At 41.7% G+C, this 22,091-nt stretch overlaps 1 protein-coding gene across 2 annotated transcripts in view; it reads right to left on the reverse strand.

Annotated features, from left to right (window-relative positions):
- MEIS2 (Meis homeobox 2) overlaps positions 1–22,091 on the reverse strand; it is a 173,423-nt gene that overhangs the window by 149,882 nt on the left and 1,450 nt on the right. For both annotated transcript variants that reach the window (XM_030481671.1, XM_030481670.1), the window contains exons 2-7: positions 21,543–21,775; positions 19,779–19,920; positions 19,208–19,258; positions 18,432–18,482; positions 17,373–17,522; positions 7,046–7,160 (exon numbers count right to left, since the gene is read on the reverse strand). In XM_030481671.1, the coding sequence (XP_030337531.1) occupies positions 7,046–7,160; positions 17,373–17,522; positions 18,432–18,482; positions 19,208–19,258; positions 19,779–19,920; positions 21,543–21,775 (742 nt within the window). The remainder of the gene's footprint in view (positions 1–7,045; positions 7,161–17,372; positions 17,523–18,431; positions 18,483–19,207; positions 19,259–19,778; positions 19,921–21,542; positions 21,776–22,091) is intronic.

Raw genomic sequence — 22,091 nt, forward strand, 5'->3', positions numbered from 1 at the left:
CATGCTAGGTAGTTCACTATGTAAAAATTATCAGGCTAAAACATCTGGGAAAGAAAGCTATGAAACAGCAGGGAACGTGGCTGGTTTATTGTTTATCTTTTGTTTATGAGGCAGTATTCAAGTTTAATTACTACTCTAAATTAAACTCTAACAGGCATCAGGAGACATCCCTTTACATGACTAAGTTGAAAAAAAAAAACCAGCAGAGATTCCAACACTAGATCTTTCAAATAACTTGGCATATATACGAAGAAATTACTCAGTCTTTAACAACACAGGAAGACATTTAAGCACTTGCTACTGTGTGTTTGAATGTGTTGCATTATGAAACCATTAATATTGTAACAAACATACAATTATAAGTTAGCAAATGGGATGTTATCTAACATTTGGAGGCAAATTGGGTTAGGCTGAAGAGGATCTGAGATGGCAAGAATAGCCTAAGGGAGAATTCTACTTTTTTTATTTTGAAATACAAATACATAAATACATATGTATACACACACATGTATACACATACATATATCTAAAAACACCCAGAAACATGAAGTCAGAGGCAAACCTCTCAACAGCAACAATCTCTTAAGTAAAACTGTTTAGTTATTTTCTCTGAACATTCACCTACAAAAGGGAGGAAAGAGTTCACTATGTTTACCATAACAGTAAGTGACCAGTTGTGGATGAACTTAGCTGTAGGAAAAAATAAAAGTTGAAAGCAACTAGCAAAAGATTATTCCAGATGGCATCTGTCATATTGTATTTAGGGTTATTTTAAGGAGATTACTGCCACTATGAAAACATTCCATTGACAGAGCTTTCCTGGGCTGAATTTGAAACCCCAGCACAACATATTACAAATATGGATCTGAATGTTTTCTAATGCATATATAAATTTTTATTTATACCTAAATATAAAAACCCTAAATGGATTAAAAGCTAAGAGTGAGGTAAGAATCTTAAATACAAGTATAATATGTTAAACCATCACCTTCCCCATTCTAAGTTTTAATTTAATAAAAGGTGAGGAATCTGCAGTTGCCACCAGCCAGATTATTAGCAAAACTGTATAGTGAAGCAAAGATTCACTATGAAATTTCAATGCCATTTATGGAACAGAGGATAGGGATGTAACTGTTCAGCGACTCCAGCAGTCAAATAAAAACTGCAAAAAGATGTATTTGTTCACGTAATAGAAAGAAAAGAAAGGATGTGAGGATACTAAAATGTGACTATATTTAGCTAAGCTGGTTCTGGCATCATTATGGTTAATGTGCATGTGGTGTGCAGTGTGAGCTCAGCAGTTACTGGGCCAACTGTCTCAGTATTTCTGGGAATTCTGCCTATTCACAGTGCAGGGATTGTTCAATTGCTGCAAAATGTACAAAATGAATTTTACAAAAATGAATTGTAAGGAAGGCCCCATTACAACGATTTTACAGCAAAGATGTCAACATCAATTTTTCTTTCATGCATAGCTAATGATTAAAACAACATATTCCATTTGCCTAAGAATTTATTTAATATTGGCACATCAAAATATTGAAATACAAAGTTATCTTTACTCTACCCTTATTATTCATTGCTGCTGAACCCACACCATTGTTCAAACCATGAAAAAATAAAGCAAACTTGGCAAGAAATACTTAAAACAAAGCCTCATCAATATTCTCCAATTTGTCAACATCTCAATTACAGCAATGGAAAAAATGTAAATTTCATGTGCTTTGAACACTAAGGGGTCTATTCTTCTGTCAGTGCACATGCATAACTCCCATCACCATTAATGGGAATTACTCATACATATCAACACAAGGATGGGCCCCTCAAACTTGAAAGGAAAAGATGAATTAATAAGGGCTACTCTCTTCCTGTATCTTCCTCAGCTGAAAAAAGTCATTGTTCTTTAAGAGTTTTTCATACTTTATACAGTTCACCTTTATGAGAGCTGTGCCTTCTGAAATAATGCATCTCCAGTGAAGCATTATTTATTAGCAAGTTTGATTTTCCACACTCTGGATGTTTGAGCATTTCTATTAGGAATTTCCTTTCTTACAAAAAGTGGTTCTTTTCCAATAAAACCATACCCTATAGCTTTGTAGGTAAAAATACAAAGGAATAAAAATATGGTCTGAATCCTTCTGATAAATATGTATACTAGCCTCAGCAGGCTTACCTATACATACAGCACTAGGAAAAAGAAGTTGTAGCATTAGCTTTTGGATATTAAGCTCTGGAGACTTTGCATGAATGTATTATTTTATTAACAACAACATATCCCTCTCTTTTTCCTAACTATTGGAGTTTGGTTCAAAGCTTAACAGAGTTTCAGTAGAGTTTCTATACTAGGGCAGGCCTTTGGGTATTATCAGCTAGTTTTGTAAACAGATTTGATTTGTATACTATAGTTATTACAAGATGGTATATAATGGATAAGTACACTACCTAATTTTTCCAACATGCACCAATACAGAGACGTAACCTGGGATGAACACATAATTGCAGCTAATATCTTAGTGGACTTTGCCCCAGACCAGATGATTAGTCTTTGCCACAGAAAGCTATTGTGGGCAAATCTGTGGGACAAACATCAAGCCGTCAGAAAAGAGTTTCAAAACTACTTTAAGGTATTGCTCTAGAGAGTAGCTTATAGTATACATAAAGGGGCAGAGCTTCTTTCAGCACAAGTAGTTCCATTAAAAAAAAAAAAAAACAAAAAAAACAACCAAACAAACAAAAAAACCCCCACCCCCCCAAAAAAACCCCCCACCCCCCCAAAAAAACCCAAACAAATAAACCCCCCCAAAAACCTACACCAGAAAAAAACCCCACCAAACCAAAAAAACCATACACCAATGAACTACTCGTGTGGGTAAAGCAAAGTAGATGTGATGCCCATTTGTATTTTTACTGCTGCATAACTTAGAAGAAGATTCTTGTTTCTACCTTCTCACTTATGGTCAAGTTTATCACCCCAGGCCTAATCCTAAAAAGATGCTGAACTTCCTGAAAGGTCCTGAAGGAACACAGCCTCCATATTTCTTGGCTGAATCAGGCCCTTTGAGTGACTGAACTAAGAATATGACAAATCAGGTATACAATCCCAGTGTCATAAAATATGAAACTGAAACTATTCTCTAGTGCTTTCCTGTAGACCACATGTTTTTAAACGTTAAAAAGATTTATTTCCCACTTTTCATGCATAATCTGACATATTCATTATTTGAAATACCCCATAAAGAGATTAAATAGGAATTAAAGTCTGGAAGCATCATATCCATCACTGAGGTACAAACTGATGACGAATTCTAGAAGTCATTTAGCCTTGCACATAAAGGCAGTGGCTGTTTTCACTTTGTTTCAAAAAGAATAAGGAAAACACGATACCCCAGAAGACTTTCAGATGCGTTTTTCCCTGCTCCAACTAAAAGGGTGGATGATAAAGCTACACACACATTTTAATCTTCCACTTAGGGTTTTTACACATATATTCCCTGGCAAAAACCCCAGGGTCTTCTCTCTCCCCTCCCCTTCTCTCAGCCCCTTTCCTGCCATCTCCCTTGCTATAACTCAGCTAACCCAACAGAACCAGTCAGTTTTAAATTTCAGTTGGGACCCCGGTGACCTGTTAATGAATCTACAGAGAGGAGAAAAACTCACAGTGTTGAGTTATGCCTGGTGTTGCTAGCTGACTTGGAGTCAGAAATGCTTGAAGCGTTAACGTAATTGCAAGAATGTGAAAAATGAAGCGTTGGGCTCCTGAGCAAAGCGAAAGGTCAAAGCAAGCCCTACACAAAACAAGTCTCTGGAAGATGGCCTCATTAGACCATTAAATCAGCTTCTTCTTTTTCTCCTTTGTAAGATGTTTAGAGTGTTTTATTTTTATTATTGGATATATTTAACTCTTTCTCTTTCCATGGCAGGGGGAAAGTTGATCAGGCCCACTACATAATTACTAATCTTTAAAATAGTATTACACAGCATCAATCTGCATTTGTGGATCTGAACTGGGATAAAGCCAATAAACGCTTGGTAGATTACAGGTCACTAGTACTTTGGTTTGCTAGGTGATCAATAAGTTGTATAGCTTAGTTCTCTGTTGAACAAGTAAGGTGGCATGTTCAGAACAACATAGACACTTACCACTAATAAAATTAGGATAATCTTTCAACATTTACTGCCTGAAGGCCCTCTTCTTAACTCTTTAAATGCCAGCATGTTTCTAATAATATCAGACACCAACTAGATTAACCCTTTGATGCCAAAGGGCAGTCACGAGCTGTTGTGGAGAAACTGTCCTCCATAAACAGAAAAAATGCCTACACCTTTAAGAATTATGGATGGATTCTTCTGTGTAATAAATAGATATACCTCACGCAGAGAAAGCCCGCAAAAATTATGTCATCACTCACCCAACTCCTTTCTACCACCACCACCCCCCTCCCAAAAAAAAAAAAAAAAAGACAAAAAAATCACAAGCGATACATCATAGACTTAAGGAAAAGCAGAGACCCCTGGAAAGAGTGTTCTCAAGAGCCAGAAGAGACTGACTGTAGTTTGAATCAATCTCTGCTGCCACCAGGCATCAGTGGAGGAGACCGTAAGTGCTAATGTAACCCCAGACTCTCTAATGAGCTCCCATTCCCAAGAAATCGTTTGGGGCAAGTGGAATATGGGAAGCAGCATTTGTGGAAGGTCTTGAAACCTTAACTTGGGAAACCAAGTTAACCCCAAAAAGTGACTGCACCAGAATAGCTCAGGAGGGCATCTACCCATCTTGGTATTGCCTGGGACTAACTCACTGCCAGTTCACAACTTATGAAGTAAATCCTGTTCCCCCTCAAGGAAACATAAGAAAAATTCAATACAGGCCTCGCTTTCTTTAGTCTTTCCCAGGGCTGAGGGAGGAGAGCAATCCAAAGCTGTCTCCAATGGGAATTTTGCCGGTGCTGTAGGATCATACATCTTTCAGCTGCCAGCAGCTGAGTGGAATGCTGATTTGCCACTGGACGACTGCTTTCCTTTAAAAGGCCCAACTGAGCACAAAAGGAAGCATACTAGCAGCATTTTACCCTGCTAGACTGGGCAGCACTAGTGACTGATTTTTGGCCCTTCAGCAGTTCTTCCCCTTTTGCAGAAATGAGTGTAACAGATTTGTTTAAATCGTACATATTACTGTAAACCTCAGTCTCCAATGGGAAGTTGGCGTAGGTGTCATCAACTATTTTTTCTTGTGCTTAGCAACATTTCTCGATCACTCTGAGTTATGTGACAAGAAATCAGAGACTGGTGAAGTGCAAGATCTCTGGGTGTCAATACAAGGTATTTCTTTACATCAAGCGTGGCTCAATGAAGAAATTCTCCTAGTTTCTAAGGGGTTGTGGGTGCAGAGTGGAGATACAGGTGTGAGGAATTTCTTACCTAAGCTGGAATGAAGATACTGTCTCAGACAACTAAAAGGAATCATTTTTAAGTATGCAAATGATCGTCTGCTACACAAAGCATCTTAGCCACAATATACAACGTATGGCCAGCTAATAGACATAACACCTATTTGCTGCTTAACAGTCAAACTCTTCCTGTTATTAGCTGCTGAAGCTGTAATAGTTCACACTGGGCCTTGTACAGCTCTAATCCAATCACACAGAAAAAAATCCCATGTGGTTTATGTTGGAGTTGGATCACACCCTGTACCATGGCTGCATTCTGTCAGCAATACGATTAACAAATGTATAAACAATTCATACAATAGGAGACAAACCCAAACCACTCTACCAGAAACAAACTTTTCAAGTTCCTAGAATCGCAATGGGTATGACACCAGATCGTGAGACAGACGAGGGGGTGCAGCTCTGTGCCAAACAGTGGGCCACGTGAGAGACATGAAATCACATATCTGCTCTGCCGCCGAAGTGTGGCAAATACTGTGGTGGGAAGCGGCCTGCAGTGCAAGGCTAGTCACCACAGCTCTCACCCCAAAGGCTGCTCCCCTCTCCAGTTTGGGATCCCACACAGCTAGTTGGATGGCAAACCTCTCAGATGGATCTATTGGGCATGCGTAACCCCCATGTGGTGGAAACGCAGTGGCAAAATGTTGCAGATGCACAAGGTGAAGGAAGCATATCGTTAGACCATATAAAGGTAATGTCTCACCGCTTACCATGTTTACAAAAAAACCCCAAGAATGGAGCTCACCTTAAACTTTGGTGTTAAAAAAATCAACTCCAATTTGATCCAAGAGTGACAGTAGACTATCTTTGCCCAACTTTTAGCACTTGAGGCTTGACTCTTATACCTTCTGGAGTCACTTATACTTCTAACAAGCAAGTGTAAAACAGTATCATATCAGAATGACAACCTTTGACACTCACTCAGCATGGATGCAAATGACCACACACAAGGTGTAATGCGGTAGGAAATAAAACAAAAAACCCTGAAATAAAAATCAAGCCTCCCGAACCCTTAAGAAGGCTTCACTGTATAGATCCAGCAGAGGTTTTACAGTTCAGGTACCTCTCTCTTTACCATTTGGAATCCAGATTTTCAGAAGCAGAAACAAGTTTGTACAAGCAAACACTGCAAGAAACATTTTTCTGTCCAATTCGGGCTTTGCTTCTACTTTAGATAATTTAGCAGCTTCAAAACTTCATATAGGAGTCACTTCCCCAGCGAACACTACAGGTTAAATTCTCCTTCTATAACCCAGCTCAAACAACTGCATCACAGCTGGAGAGTATGTCTGTCATTATATTTACTTACACCACACAAAAATAAACTCTAGATAACCAAATTTGTAAAGGAATTGGCAGAACTAATCAATTGTTATTACAAAGCTTGTTTGAAGATTAGATATTTCACTTTGAAATAATAATAAAATGCAGCTAAGTAGGTTAGGAAAAGGAAATACCATCTCCCTAAGTTACAGCTGATTATACTGCAAGTCTGCCACTCCATGTTTACTCTAAGGCAGATGTACTGATATAATAAAAAAAGCTGGAGTTATTTTAGTCATGCCTACTTTGCGGAGGGAAAAAGTTTGACCTTTTACCTTGCTCACTGCTGTTGTCTCCACTCTGGGAAGCGTGGCCCCCACTGGAGGGCCCCGGTGTGCCTGCCGAGTGCGTTGAGGTTGCATCATCGTGGTCTCTCCAAGATGAAGGATTCTGGTGTCAGAGTGCCAAGGAATTTTTTCCACAGTTCCCATTCCAATGAAGCAAATGAAGAACAGAAAGAAAACCGGGAGAAAATGGGAGGAGGGGGGAAAAGTATAAACATTAGCACTTGTGAAATGTGCCAAACACCGATACTATTTGCACAGTGTAAAAATTCTTCAGCAAAGACAAGCAGAGGAGGTACAAAGATTTACTTGGTGAAATAAAGGACAGGTTTTTTCTTTTTTAAATTTTCCAAATAGTGGTCTGGATTTAATTGTTTAAATAGTACTGCAGAAGAATATTTCAGTGGTGTAAAAAAAAAAAAAAAAATTAGTTTCTTAATGAGCTTTACAGGAAGGTAGGGTATGAGCATCAACCTGCACATTTACGATACTAGGTGTTCACATTAAAATCAGGATAGTTGGTATGCAAACTATCTCTCCTCACTTTGTTTTTCCATACTGACTAGAGATGGGAGAGAAGAGGAAGAGGAGAAAAACTGTTTCAAGAAGTAGAGGAGAATGTGCATGGGAGAGGAGCATGTCCTCACACCCTGCCCTCTCTCTCACACATTTGAATGCTGGAAAATTTCAAACAAATGCAAAGTTGTGAGGAAAAAAGCAAGCTTTCTCTGAAAGATGTTATACACCAGGAAAGATTCTTCCTCACCCCCCACTACCACCTTGATATGACACATTTCAAAAGACTTTCTAGATGTATCACTCTAACAGTTCGCTTACAAGTATTGTCAAGAATAACCACCAGGTGATTATATAAAATAACATGTATAGTGATTTTTATGTAATTCTTTCTACATTACTATGCATAAAACATGACAAAAGAGAACACAGAAGACAGACATACGAAGTTTGCAAAACTTGGCTAAGTAAGACCTCAACTACTGTACTTTAGTCACATAATTCATGCATGCTTTCTAATTTAGTAGGTATTGGCTTTCCTGGGGTAAGGAGCTGCTATTTAAATGGCTAAGTGAGGAAAACTTAATGTTACAGTTTAGCGCTACTTTGTTGAGTGTATTCTCCTCCCGTCCTCCTCCCCTTTCCTGATCATTCCCAATACCCTGCTGTTGCTTAAAGGAAAACAGGAATTCTACTGTACAGGAAGAGCTTTATCAGCACCACATGAAGGCAGGCAAGAGATGGAATTTCCTCTGGCAGAAAAAGAGAGCAAGAACACATGAAACAGATCAGACTAGAGGCTGGACCTGCATTACTTGTCACCTGTATGTGACAAGTTAAATCAAGTGCATTATACTAATTCAACACAAAACGAACAAAAAATCCCCCCTCAAAAAAAAAAAAACCAAAACAAAACACCCAAAACCAAAACAAAATTGCTTCTGAGGTTTGAGTGTGTCTTAAATCTGCATTGTGAAATAACACTGGACTATTAAAGCATGCGGAAATCCTGGAAGCAACAAGCTACAGGTTTGAGTAAGTTCTTTGAGCATGACTGATTCTGACCTCATCTACCCTGATGTGTAGTAGGAATAAGTTCAACAAAATCAACCGATTTACTCATTGTAAAATTCAGTGTAAGTGTGATTGGAATCAGGTCCCAAAATATATATTGGAACATCTCAAAGTAATCTCCCAGCACTGATTAGTACCACATGCTCTACAGCAACGCAAAATAGAACTGCCAAATAACGGCTTGCTATAATACTCAGTAACATAAATCTAACGGGCCTGACCCAGAGCGCAGCAGAGACAAAGGGAAGAGCTCACGACTTCAACAGGTTCCCAGTAAAGCCCTAGGTGACCAAAAGGTAAAAAGGATCCAAATCCCCTTCACCTTACACAGACACACACATGCACCCATGTACGTGGTTCCATGGCAACAAGATATGAATGAAATCAGAAGACAGTCCAGTATCTGATATTTGCCTAACCTGTCAGCACAACATACAGCACAACAGCACTTACGGCACAAAACAACCACCCCCTCCAAAACCTAGAGGACTGATCTACTTTTCCTCACACAGAACCACAAGGAGAAGAAAAAAAAAAAAAACAACAAACCCCACCACAAACCAAAAAATAGTATTTTATATTCATTGAAGTTGTTGTATTAATTAGATCTCAGAAATCACTATTAATACTGTAATCCCCGACTTTTTCATTAAAAATATACCAAAAAAACACCCCATTTTATAAAGTGAGGTGGAAACAAACACAAAAAGAGAGATGAGAAGTCTTGAAAGTTCAAGCAACCCAGATGTTATTAAAAAGAACAAAAAAAGTTGAAAATAATGTTAACAAAGAGTTCAAATGGAAATAAAATGCAAAAACTGAGCAAGTTTCTTTACAGCCTGGATTAAAACACAGTTATGCCTATGAGCTTCTCTTTTTATCTCTGAGTTAGGAAGCCACTCAAATAGCTTCAAGCTGAAGGCAAACAGCAGACAGGAGCTCTTCAGCCCTCTGCAGCCTCTTAGCCTCAGCTGTTTGCCGGATGGTAATCAGATAAAGAGCTAGAAGACATACATGAAAAAGACAAGAAACAATAGAATAGCATGAGTTTAGCCCTCCAACAACATCAGGCTGGAACCTTCTTTTAGAAAACGTAATAATTGCAACATGTTCACCTAGGCTAAACTTTTCAGGGAACACAGTGAGTTATGTTAATTTTACTGCACTGCAGGCTCTCTTAAGCTGGCTGCTGTTGGAGCTTCTTATCACACATATGAAAATTACAATAATTAACTGGTAACACCTCAGCTATGTTTTAAGGAAAATGTCATCCAAAATCTATCATACAGTATTTCAAAAGCTAGACTGGCCCTCCTGTTTCAAAACCCTAACAAGCTGGAAAGGATCACTGAATAAGACTCCTTTAGCTGAAAACACTTGCTGCATTTACCAGGCTGAGGTTGTTCTTGACTTCAGTTTGTAGACCCCATTTTAGAAAGACAGACTGTATTTATTGGGAATTTCTTGTGACACAGTTTTCTTGAGGAAGAAATTTGGCAGAATTTTGTTGAAAGACAGAAATAATAAGATGGCATGTTTATAAGATGCGACAGTAGAATGTTGGAGGAATTTGAAAGGGAGGGAAATAGCTAGGCTTTAATATAAAAAATGACAACTCTAGGGCTGGAGTTTACAGCCTCATAAAAAGGCAACATTCTTTTGCTTTGGACTAAGATCATTGTATGTGTCAGTGGACTTCTCTTTTTCTCCCCCAGACTGCTTCCAACTTTGTATCTCTCAAGAAAACTTCTTGGCCAAATGCCTAATCAGAAGTAGTTATTTTATGTATGTCTTCACACAAAAAATGGAACCAAATGACACATATGAAGTGTACTTCACTGGAAATACTATATTAGTATAGGTCAGGTACCTAAAGAGATCCTCTGACCTTTACTGCATCTTTTCTATTCATTTCAATGAAATTTGTATTAAGCTATCACACTTTAAAAAAAAAAACAAACAAACAAAAAGAAAAACCAACAAACCAAAAAAAACCACCACCAAAAACAACAAAAAACACACACAAACCAAACAGAAAACACAAAACAAACAGAAAACCAAAATGTTAGCAGGGCTTCTCATATCTTCTTGCAAGTTTAGTAATATACTTTGCAGAAACACGTTGACAAGTGTGGATGATGTCTGCCAAAATGCAATTGCCTGTTTTGTGTACGTGTGCATACTATAAAATTTTCACACACATATGACCTAAACTAATGCCAGATACCACAGAAGGTAAACAGCACACATGTGTCTATTCCCAGTAGTTTTAATAATTGGGAGTCAAATATGGTGCTGCTCTTGCTCTTACCTAATTGTGTTAAAGAGCAGTGTTACTAGGAGAAAAGCAGTGAATACTGAGTAGAGCACAATAGAAGGAGATGGAAAATAGATACAAGAAGCTAGGTCTCCAGGGGCAGTATTTTCTATTTGCTGGGCTACAGACTCGCAGCTGATAATGCAAGTTGTAATTAATATAAAAGCAGGAGACAATATGGGGAAAGCTTGTACTAGCAGGGCCACAGGAGATCACTCTGCTGCTATCCACTGTTTCTCATTTACACACACAGCCTTCCCTAGAAAACACAATTTTGCCACTGCTTTTTCCCTTGAAAGTTTAAAAAAAAAAAAAAAAAAAAAAAAATAAAAAATAAAAAAAATTGATTTGGCACCACCACTGAATTTTGCTAAATCTAGAAAAGGGCAACAGAAAGGACAAGAGTCTCCCGGTATATAAAGCAAAGCTGACGCATTACTTTTTTGTTGATGTGGTGAATCTGATGGAAACTTTAACTGCTACAGGATTTCTTGAAGAGAGATGTTGTAACAGAGAAATTTGGTATAGGATAGCCTTCTGTTAAATTGCAATTCTTACTTTCTGTGCCCAGAATTTCCACTGGGCAAAGTCTGGCTAGTTTTTTGTAAGTGTATGCAGTCCCGCTAGGGCTGATTCTGATCTCACGCTGCTTTTTATAGTGATATTAAAGACTCAATTAACCAGAAGGAATTTGCTTCTTATTTATAACTGGGGAGTAAAATCAATCAGGCCAGCTGATACCCATGTGAGTAAGTGAAGCTGGATTTGGATCACAAACATTAACTGAAGTTTGAAGTATACAACTGTGGCAGGATCAGACCCTTACATTTTATCAGATGAATTGGACAAAACCATTGATCTTGCAGGAACAAATAAAACACAACTTACTTTCATAAAAGAAACTACAATGACAATAGAGCTCATTCTTTGGGAAGATGGTTGGACTCAAAGATCTGGAGGTTTCTCTGGTAGATTAATTTTTCAAACACAAAACTGAACCAAGGTACTGATACGGATGGCATTTCTCCCCCAGCCAAATCCTGCTCACTTTGTTCTTACAAGTAATGCCTGTAAACACAGTGGAACAACTGACATGATTGATACCACAAAAATCTGTATCTAGGTATGACCATATATCAAAAGGTGATATACTATGCCGGACATAGAAACCTATACACATACAAGCACATGTGTTTCTATGTGTTTCTATGTGTCTCTGTGTGTTGTATGCATGTGTCTATGTTTTGTGTGCATGTAGTTCAGGATGGTATCTTAGAGACTGTTGTGGAGTGCAACAATAATAAATTTACTATGTAAAGAAACTTTAAAAAAGTAAATGATCCATGATACGTGTGTTTTCTAAAAAAGACTACTCCTGATATTACCAAGATTTATTTTCTTACAGGTCCATATGTAATACGATAACTTTTTTGTATCAGAATTACACAATTTGAACAAAATCCAAGGCACTGTGATCTGTCAGGTATTCATGTATGTAGGCACATATATGCACAAGTTTTAATTCTTGTCCCCAGACTTTGCATTTGAGAAAATTATCAGGAGGAATTTTTGACATTCTTAGAACATGGCCACATTCTGAAAAGCCATGTGCTTTGTATTTTCCAATTAAGACTGAAATCAGACATGTAATCCACCTGCCAGTAAGGAACTGAAACTTGAAAAATCAGGGGTTTGTTGTTTTTCCAGTTGTCCTTCTACATCATTCTGTGTGGCTCCAGTTCATCTAGACTGACAGAAAACTCAAACCAAAGAGGAATTCTGGTGTCAAACAGATAGCAAAATACATTATCACTTGAGTTCAAGAGAACTCAGTTTAAAATTAAAACACTTAAATTTGAGCTGTAGATGAACTTCAACTGTAGATCACCTTGGCCCACCAAAAAGAGGAAATACACAACATTCTCTACAGTCTTGGAAAGTTCACGATGCTCCTTGCCCCTTCAGAAAAGCACAGGGCCTACAGTAACATCCTAAGTCTTCAGACACATACTAAGAAATTTGGTAATTACAGAAAAAAGTTTGCCTTATTATTGTTGTAGTTCGCTACTTAGTTTGCCTTCTGACACACTACAAACAGAAAGGGCACATCTGGGGTCTGTTCCTGCATTTCTGGCATACTCCAGACTTCTACTGAAGTCCATCAAAGTGTGGTGTACCTGGCGACAGCAGCATCAGGTACCCCCACTAACTTCCTCATTATTCAGTGAAATCTTACCTAAAGGTTTAATTATATCACTGGAACAGAGAAATATTACCCACCCCCCTTTTTTCTTTTCCTTATCTGCAGGATGTCAGGAATTTGCGCAGACCATTCTTTGAGAAGAAATACTAAAGAAATTTAAAACGTCTAGATGTCCAAAAGTACAAAATAAAAGTATCTCCTCATTTGAGGGCTGAAAGGTTAAATATGAGACTAATATTTCTCTTCTACAGCTAAGGCATTGGATTTCTAATCTGTCAACAGTCCTTTTACAAAAAAAGAGATATATGTATATTTCTATCCATTTTTAATTATATTTTATAAATTATGACCTGTATATTATTACCTCTGAACTGCAAATATATAGAACATATAAACAAATATCAAAAAGACTAAGGCCCTGCTCCCACAAAAGGCAGTGGAAGGAGAGCCATAAATTTCTATAGGAGAATTACTAGGCTTCAAAGTAAGTTTTCGCTAAAGGAAGAGTTGTGTGGCACCAGGTGAAGCCAGGTACAAAAGAAATGTAGCTAAAGTACAAAAGGTTATCCTATGCTAGAAAAAGTTTTAAAATCTCCAGATTTTAGAAGCATTATGTTTTACAGATTTGAATAGCTCAAATGGAAGCAAACAAAAAAAGATTCGTTGGCAATCTCAACAGATATCTTAGGCTGAACACAGAATGCAGGATAGGGCCCAGAATGTTTATATTGGACAATAATTAATTGTCTGTGCTGGGAAACTCAACTTGAACTGCAGCTTGAAAGGTTTCTTTCCTCTTTTCTTTTCTTTTCTTTTTTTTTTTTCCCCCAACCGATCTGGTTCAGCCAGGGCTTAGCTGTAATTACCTTCTTCCCATCTACAGCTAATACCTCAGAGCAATAAAAAAATATGAGGGTGTTAAAAATTCAAACGCTAATTATGGGCTGTTATATTTACTAAACACCGCAAAGTAATAACAAAAGTTTCAGCTTCTTGTGGCCGGCACTGCACTATTTGATCTACCAAGTCCCTGGACCCTTTACACTTACTGTATTACATAACAGTTAATAGCGCACCAAAATAAAATTCAATAAACACATTTGTTACCAAACATGCATAGCACAACCGCTTACAGCTGTCTCCTTTTTCCAGCACAGGTATGCCTCCAAAGAGTTCATTCCTTTGTTGATTTTGGTTTTGGTTTCCAATTAAGTTATACACATAGTAAAGCAGTAGGTTTTGTAAAGGGAAGCATGCCCTATTTGAGTACCCTGTTTAAAGTCTTATGGCAAATATTGGCTAATCCTACAATTCTTGCTCTTACTTTCCCTTATGCCTGTTTTCAGGTCTAGCAAAGGAATAAAACTGAGAGCTGCCTTAGTTCTTAGTTCAGCATTCCCACTGTCTCCACTCCCACCCCTTGCACCCACATTAAACACACATGGTATAGCTTTATACCACTTAGTAAGAATAGAGGTGTATGGATTTTTGGGGTGTCAAACAGCTGCCATGAACTGTCACCTCCACAAGAGAAACCTTGGCACACAACAAATTAACCTACACTTCTTTTTGGCTATCATTATGCATAGCCGATCAGTTGAAATGCTCCTAGTATTTCATGTGCAAATAAAACCATGAGGGGAAGACCCCAGGATCAGAATAGTGAGCCAATACATAAAACAGAGGAAACAACATGCTATCTCTGTCCTTCTGAAGTGGCTCATCATCACCCCTGCACTAACTTTCACCAAATGAGATCTAGCCTGAGGCTGTATATTAAATATGCATATCAAAGCAAATGAAAAAATAAACCTGGAGAGTCAGATTGGATAAATTTGCATGCTTGAACTACTGTATTTTCAGGTACATGCTCACAAATGATAGCTTATTTTTTGATAGTCTTGCATGTTTATATTAGCAATTTTTTAAAGCTTTTCCTTCCTTATGAATAAAAGCGGATTTCTTCCTGCTGGAACCTTGTGCAGTACAAATATAAATGTGTACACACATGGTAGTTTGACTAAGCTATAGAAGAGTGTTAAAGTTTTGTTGGGAAAACACGCTAATATACATATTAAAAAAAAAATCCAATAAGGAGACACATTTCCCAAAACGCATGAATAAAATGTAACTATGTGATACAACTCTTCATTTCCCAGTTGGTGTTCTGGTTGCACAAATTATTCCTTCCTTTCAAAACAAATAGCAGGGGGCTAAAGTAAAAATGTTATAGCTCAAATCTCCAGGAAATAAAAGGCTTTAAATTATAATACCCAATGAAGTGGTAAACCCTAACGGGTGCAAGATAAATGGCTTGTCATATTTATTTGAGCTTGGGTTTTGGGCCACAAAAGCAAGAGGAGATTCTTCTTAGGGAAGATAATAGTTATCAAATTATCAAAATGCTAACCCCCTCCACCACTGTCCTATCATTGTGTGTGAATTTAAATATTATAATGGAGCACTGCAAATTGGCTTGAGCATTCGCCATCTGCCAGAACCCTAAACAGGCTAGTTTATCTAATCTCTTCAATATAAACATAAGCATGCTCCATTTCTACACTTCCACTTGAAACACACTCTTGTAAAGAAACTGTACTGGAGAGACATGTACTTTTTTTTTCTGTTGCTCTGAATTATACACAATGACCCCCTATCTTTCAGGTTGCCACTCATTTCAATTTCTTTTCTAGTACTCTCCCAGAATACTTATGCACACAAATTTAGGGTTGTAAAATGCCATAAAACAAATATTTCTGAAATACTGTCATGCCTCATGGAGTTTATTATCTACATGTGAGATAGCTGATAAGCAGAGAAACTTTCAGGAACCTCTGCACACATTTCCCCACCCCCCCCTCAAAATAATAGATTTTAAATGTAAAACATCACAAAAACCTTGTCTTGCCATGTTTGCCGAGTACAAATGAGAAAATGAAAGCCAAAGATTGGGTCCAAAAATATTTCCTGGGCTCTGTATCTATGCTGTGCCAGGAGTGGGGCATATAGAAGAATTTATTATTATTTTATCTCTCAATTCAGCCTTAGTCCAGGACTAACATAATTATCAAATACACACACAAACAATGTGTTTCCAAAGGACACAAAAGCTCCTAGAAAGCTCATTCTCTCCCTGGGCTCACAGCTACTCTTCTTAACACACTGGGAAATGAAGGCAGGCGCCTGTGCAGAAAGCATGGTTAACTTCACACCGGGTGTTAAATTAATATTTCAACCGCTAAAATATTAGACTGTATCATTTAGATTATGAGTTCAATTGAATCTAAAACTGTGTAAACCCCTTTTCCCCCAGGGGTGCGTTCCTATAAATAAACTAGAGTTCACACCCACTCTTTTTAACCAAAGCTATTCCATCCCTTTTCTGTGGTACCAGCTGCAATCTTTCCCTTCACATCCCGAAGTCTCTCCGTGTCTACATCTTTTGAAGGATCACAAAAGCCGCTCTGAAACCCGGAAAAACAAAGGCGCTCTCCATACCACTCACACCAGTGTGCAGTCCTACACACATAACACTAACTCACCAACTCCTAAAGTGTTAAAATCAACTGCTAACCTACGATTACTCAATCATCATTTTCTCCAGCTTTCTGTAATACATTGTTAATAATTGCTTCATCAAGGTTACTGTCTTTTATTATGAAGATGCTTCAGGCGTTTGGCAATAAGTCCATATTCTGACAATAAGTTGCTATAAAGCACAAGCATTGGAAACTCTAACGTGCTAACCCCCTTTTTTAATGCAATGTAGTATTGCCAATAATTCTCATCACTTGTCATCCCCACAAGAGGGGAGGGGGGAGCAAACCAGCAAACTTTCTCCCCAACTTTCTTCTCTCTCTTTCCTTACATTGCTGCATTGCTTACAGAGTTGGCAAAGAAGAGGAGAAAGCACTGATCCCCACACCAAACCGCAGTTTGCTACCTCCCCAAGCCATCCAGACCAGGAAACTTTACAAACCATTGCAAACTCTCTGCTTTACAGATGGAAACATAAGGAACCCTTTGCACTTCTACAACCTTACAGAGAGGGAAGAAAGTGTAAAGATGGGATCCCAGCTTGCAAGAGGTTAAAGCAGTAATAACAATACTACTAACAGACAACAGCAGCAAAACAATGGAATCTGGGAGAGGTCCTCTAAGCAGGTTAAAGTCTTAAAAAGTGCCATAAGGAAATCAGAAGGACTTACATGGTCGGCTAAATTTGTGGAAGATCCTGAGAGTTCTTCGTGGTCTGATTTGGAGCTGCCATCCCTTTCATCAATAACGAGGTCTATGGGCATTTTTCCTTTCAAACAACTAATGTACCGATGGCAGAAGTTATCGCACAATTCATGAACCTGAAAACAGTAACAAGAATAGTATCAATAGTGGCAAAATATTGGACTGCAACCTTTTTCTTTCCTTCTTTTTTTTTTTTTTTTTTTTTTTTGGTAGCAAGAACAACCTTCTGATCTACTCCACAAATAACTCTAATTAAGGGGCACAATAGTTGAAGGCAAGGAAACAATAGAGAAATTGTTGTAGCACATATTATTCTCTAGAGACTTGCCGCAGCAACAAGTTAGAGAGAGAGAGATAGTGGGCTCAGCCTGATGTGCAGAGGAAAATCCGATTTGATGATAACATCAGAGCGCTGGGATCTGGACACGGGCGGTATCTCTGGAGCGTACACAGCCCAAACAGGTACAACTAGCCACTCGGGATGGGATCGCTTTAAACCGGGGCTAAAAAAAGGTCTGAGTGGCCGGGAGCCCGAGAAAGAAGCGACTCGCTGAGACTGTGAGAAGGAGGGAAGAGGAGAGGAAGAGCCGTTCTCCTCCCCGGGCACAGCCCCCTCCCCACGCCGCGCAGGGGCCCCCTGCCTCTGCCAAACACTTAGCGCCTGCTTGGTGTTCCTATGCCGGCCGGAGCTGGGGAAAGGCAGCAGTGCTTTCATCTCTCTTTTTGTTAAACAGGTTATTTCCGAGTCGGGAAAAGAGCTTCTACTGAGGGAAGGGGTACGACGGTTCGAAGGGGTTTAATAATACTAAATATTAAAATTGCACTTAAAAAAAAAAAAAAAAAAAAGCCGGTCTGTGCTTGGCTGTTGGGTGTCACATGCTCTGATGGCACAGGTCACACTGTCACACCACGTTTCCCGTCTCCCCTGGCCGTGTTTACCAGTCAGACCAAACAGTCAAGGGGGGGGGAACAGGGGGGGGCAGGGAGGGAACGGCTTGCCCCCCGCCCACCTCCATGGCTCTTACCTTTTCTAATTCCAAAAGGTGAAACCTTAGTACTTGTATTGCTTGGATCATCTGCAAGAAAGTTTTGAGCAAGGGATTAGGTGGGGGACAGGAGCACGAGGTGTGTGCGGAGCTGCGAGCCCGAGGGGGACAGGGGTGTTAGGGCGCGCAGGCATTACCCAGAAGTTTAGCCCATTGGTCACGCTTGAGCAGTTTTGATCAACTTTAACCTATGCACTTGAATTTTATCATATTTATTCCAGGAGCGGTGATTAATGCTTTATTACCGCGATCTTGGAGAAAACCTCTTCCCCTTTTCCTCTCTCCCTCTCACCGCCCGGCTCTCAGCCCTGAGAGGCCGCCGAGAAGTCAAACACACGCTCCCCCCCCACCCTCCCCGGCCCGCGGGAGAAAGGAAGGGAGAAGGATGAATAGTTTGGCATCTTCTTTACAAGCGGATTTAGGCACTTTGAATATTGAAATCGTTCACATTAGCAAAAGAATTACGTTAGAAAGCTCCATCTCTCTCTTCTTAAGCAGTTATTTCCTTCACTTTAGCTTCCCGTGGCTTTCAAACACAGCTTATCAATGCATTGGGGCTCGGGAGTTCGCATCGGCTCACTTTAAAAGTGCAGCTCTTTGAAGCCTCTCGAAGGTAGCTTTCCACCCCCTCGCATCCCTACTCGGCCGCGCAGCCCGGGTGCCCGGGCGGTGGAGGGCGCTTTCAGGCAGCGGGCGGGAGGGGAGCGGGACAGCGGGGCAGGGCAGGGCAGGGCAGGGGGGCGAGCAGGCCTTACCAAATTGTCCAACTCTGGATTTGACGAAAAAAGTGGTTTTTCGGCGCGGACCTGCAAGAAGAAGGAAAAGCGGCGTGAATTGCAGCTTCTCTCCTCAGCCCTGTCACGGAATCACTCGAAGGGGGAGAAAAACCCCTGTGATCAAACCAGCCGGGACAGGTCAGACCAAACGCCGGCTGGACGCCCCGGAGTCACCCGTGTGTGAGCAGGGCCCGCTCCGCTTCTGCCTGCCCTTGCCACAGGAGCCCCCTCTTCTTGATCTCCTGCCTTTCCCCCGCTCCCTCTGCCTCCAAAACCCGGCTGCAGTTCCATTTCCCTTTCTTTAACGCGGGAGCGCGAGGCCCGGGACTCTGAGCCCGACATTGTGGAGGGGCTCCCTGCGGAGGAGGGTCTGTGCCGGCCAGGTCTGCAGCTCCCTCTGCCCTCCCCCGGCGGCCGGAGAGGAGGCGCGGGGGGCTGGGGGGGATGAAAGCAGGGGGGCTGCCGCCTGCGAGTGGCCGGCCGTGCGGGTCGAGGGGCTGAGGAGGTGGGGGGTGCTGGGAAGGGCCGGGCGGGGGGAGCGGTGCCGGACCTGCTTGGCGAAGACGGCGATGTCCTCGTTGAAGGAGTCGGAGGAGCAGACGTCCCCGCCGGCCACGCCGGGCTCCCGGGGCGTGCAGGTCGCCAGCTCGCACTTCTCAAAGACCAGAGCTAAGAGGGGGAACAACGGGTGCCTACCGGGCAGTGGCACACAAAGAGAGGGGAGGGGGTGGGGGAGAGGGGGGAAGAAGAGCTCTAATCAACAAGTATTTTTGTTTTGTTTTGTTTTGTTTTGTTTTTTAAATGCACTAACGCACAGACACGACGGACACACGGACACAGCCACGCTCTGCAGCCTCGCGGTACCGCTTCGGGCAGGGCAGGGCAGGGCAGGGGAGAACAGCAGTTAGAAATAAAAATGCTGGATTTGGTGGTGGTGGAGGTTTGGGTTTATTTTTTTTTCTTTTCCCCTTTTGAAACTGCAATGCCCGAGCTACATCCCCCGTACGGTCCCCACAGCTGAAGACGAAAGTGACCTCTCCTAACGCACCAGGCACCAAACCCGCTCCCGCAGGCAGCAGCTCAGCTGGGAATCTTCCACTTTTCGCCACAGCTTAAAATGACGCGAAACCTGGAAGATCCCATCCCTCCCCTCCAGCTATGACCTAAAATGAGAAGCACGGCTAGGCAAACTGCAAACTACTTAATACACAATTCTATTTTTCTAAGGACCTGCTAACAAAAATGTGGTGAAGTTTCCTGGCTTAGGAAGCACACCCAAGTAAAATACCAGCTGTCCAGATAAGTGAGCTGGGGAGGGGGTGGAGGGAGGGAGCACTTCGCGAAATATTTTCCCATAGTTGGAGTAGTCAGAAAAAAAATTATCTGCCTGCTAAGTAGTAAGCATGCATTTGTCTCTTTTCCCCTTTGGTGCCTGATCAAGGCCCCACAGTCCGTCATAGATGTTACTATCACTCCTTTTAGGCTCATTTAGTATTTTTTCTAAAAGGCACTGAAGGGAATCGATGTCATTGCCCCCGAGCAATGCCCTGGCACAGGCTTGAGTTTTGCTGGGTACGTGTTTCTTTTTCCTCGCGTTCTTTCTTTCTTAAATAGAAAACTCAGCTCATTGCCCCCAATGTATTTATTTATCCTGTCTCAGGGAAATGCTGCTTGCAAGAAGTGAACCCCTTTTATTCTTACTACCTTCCGCGATGTGAATAGCTCTTTATTTACAGTGTTGGAAGAGTGTTATTATGGCACGGAGGAGAACACCAGAACAACACTTCTCCAACTAAAACCCAGAGCAACGAGAGCCGCCTCTCCTATCTGAACTCCTAACTGGGGCCTTTCCGAGAAAGACAAAAAACACGCAGGGGAAAAGAAAGAAAGAGAGAAAGAGAGAAAAAGGGAAAAAGGGAAAAAAGGCGGGGGGGGGGGGGGGAAGAAACAGAAAGACAAAGCAAGACAACGACACCTCCCCCCAGCCCAGCCTCCCTCCCCGAGAGGTCTGCGTTTCCAGGACCCGTTTCCCGTGGGTGCTGGCACCCCAGCTAAGAATCAGGCTGGGATCGCACTCCTCCTGAAATTGCCGGCAGTGGCAGTGCCACCGCCACCGCGCTGGTCTCTCTCCGGAGCGGGCTGCTGGAGACTCCCCGCCGGAACGTCCTTCCCCTCCCCGCCCCGCTCCGGGGCTCGGCTGCCCGCCGTGGCCCCGCGGGAGCCCCCGCCACCCGCCCCGCTCCTGCCCCGCCGCTCCTCGAGCACGGGCGCTGCGGAGCCCGGCCGTGGCGCCGGGCGGCCCGGCGGCACCTACCCGTAGATCGCATCCTTGTCCCGCTTCAGGGCGTCGTTGACAGCGGAGCCCATGCTGGCCGGCATGACATTGGGGTGCGGGGCGTGTGCGCCGTAGTGCTGCCCGGCGTGCAGTGGCGGGCCATGGTTGAGGTGGTGCACCGGGGGGATCGGCCGAGGGGCGTGGGGGTCCCCGTACATGGACGCCGGCACCCCTACTCCGTCCATCCCGCCGTAGTGGGGCAGCTCATCGTACTGTCAAAAAACGGGCCGGAAGAGAAGAAAGAAAGAGAAAGAGGGGAAGAGAGAGAGAAAGAGAGAGAGGGAGAGAGGAATAAAAAACCAAACAAACAACAACAACAAAAGTCAGAGGAGAGTAAAGCACCCGGACAGACACAAACAGAGCAAAACAAAACAAGAACAGCCACAACGGAGAGAGAAATGTGCAAAATGAAATCAACTGGGACCGGGAGCAGAGGCTGGAGAGGCTGAGGGAGGAGTGGGAGTGCGGGCAGAGGTGAAGGGGGAAATTGTGTGTGTGAGTGCCCGCCCGGGCGTGCGGGGGGAGCCG

The sequence above is a fragment of the Strigops habroptila genome, chromosome 4, assembly GCF_004027225.2.
Source record: "Strigops habroptila isolate Jane chromosome 4, bStrHab1.2.pri, whole genome shotgun sequence".
Lineage (NCBI taxonomy): Eukaryota > Metazoa > Chordata > Aves > Psittaciformes > Psittacidae > Strigops > Strigops habroptila.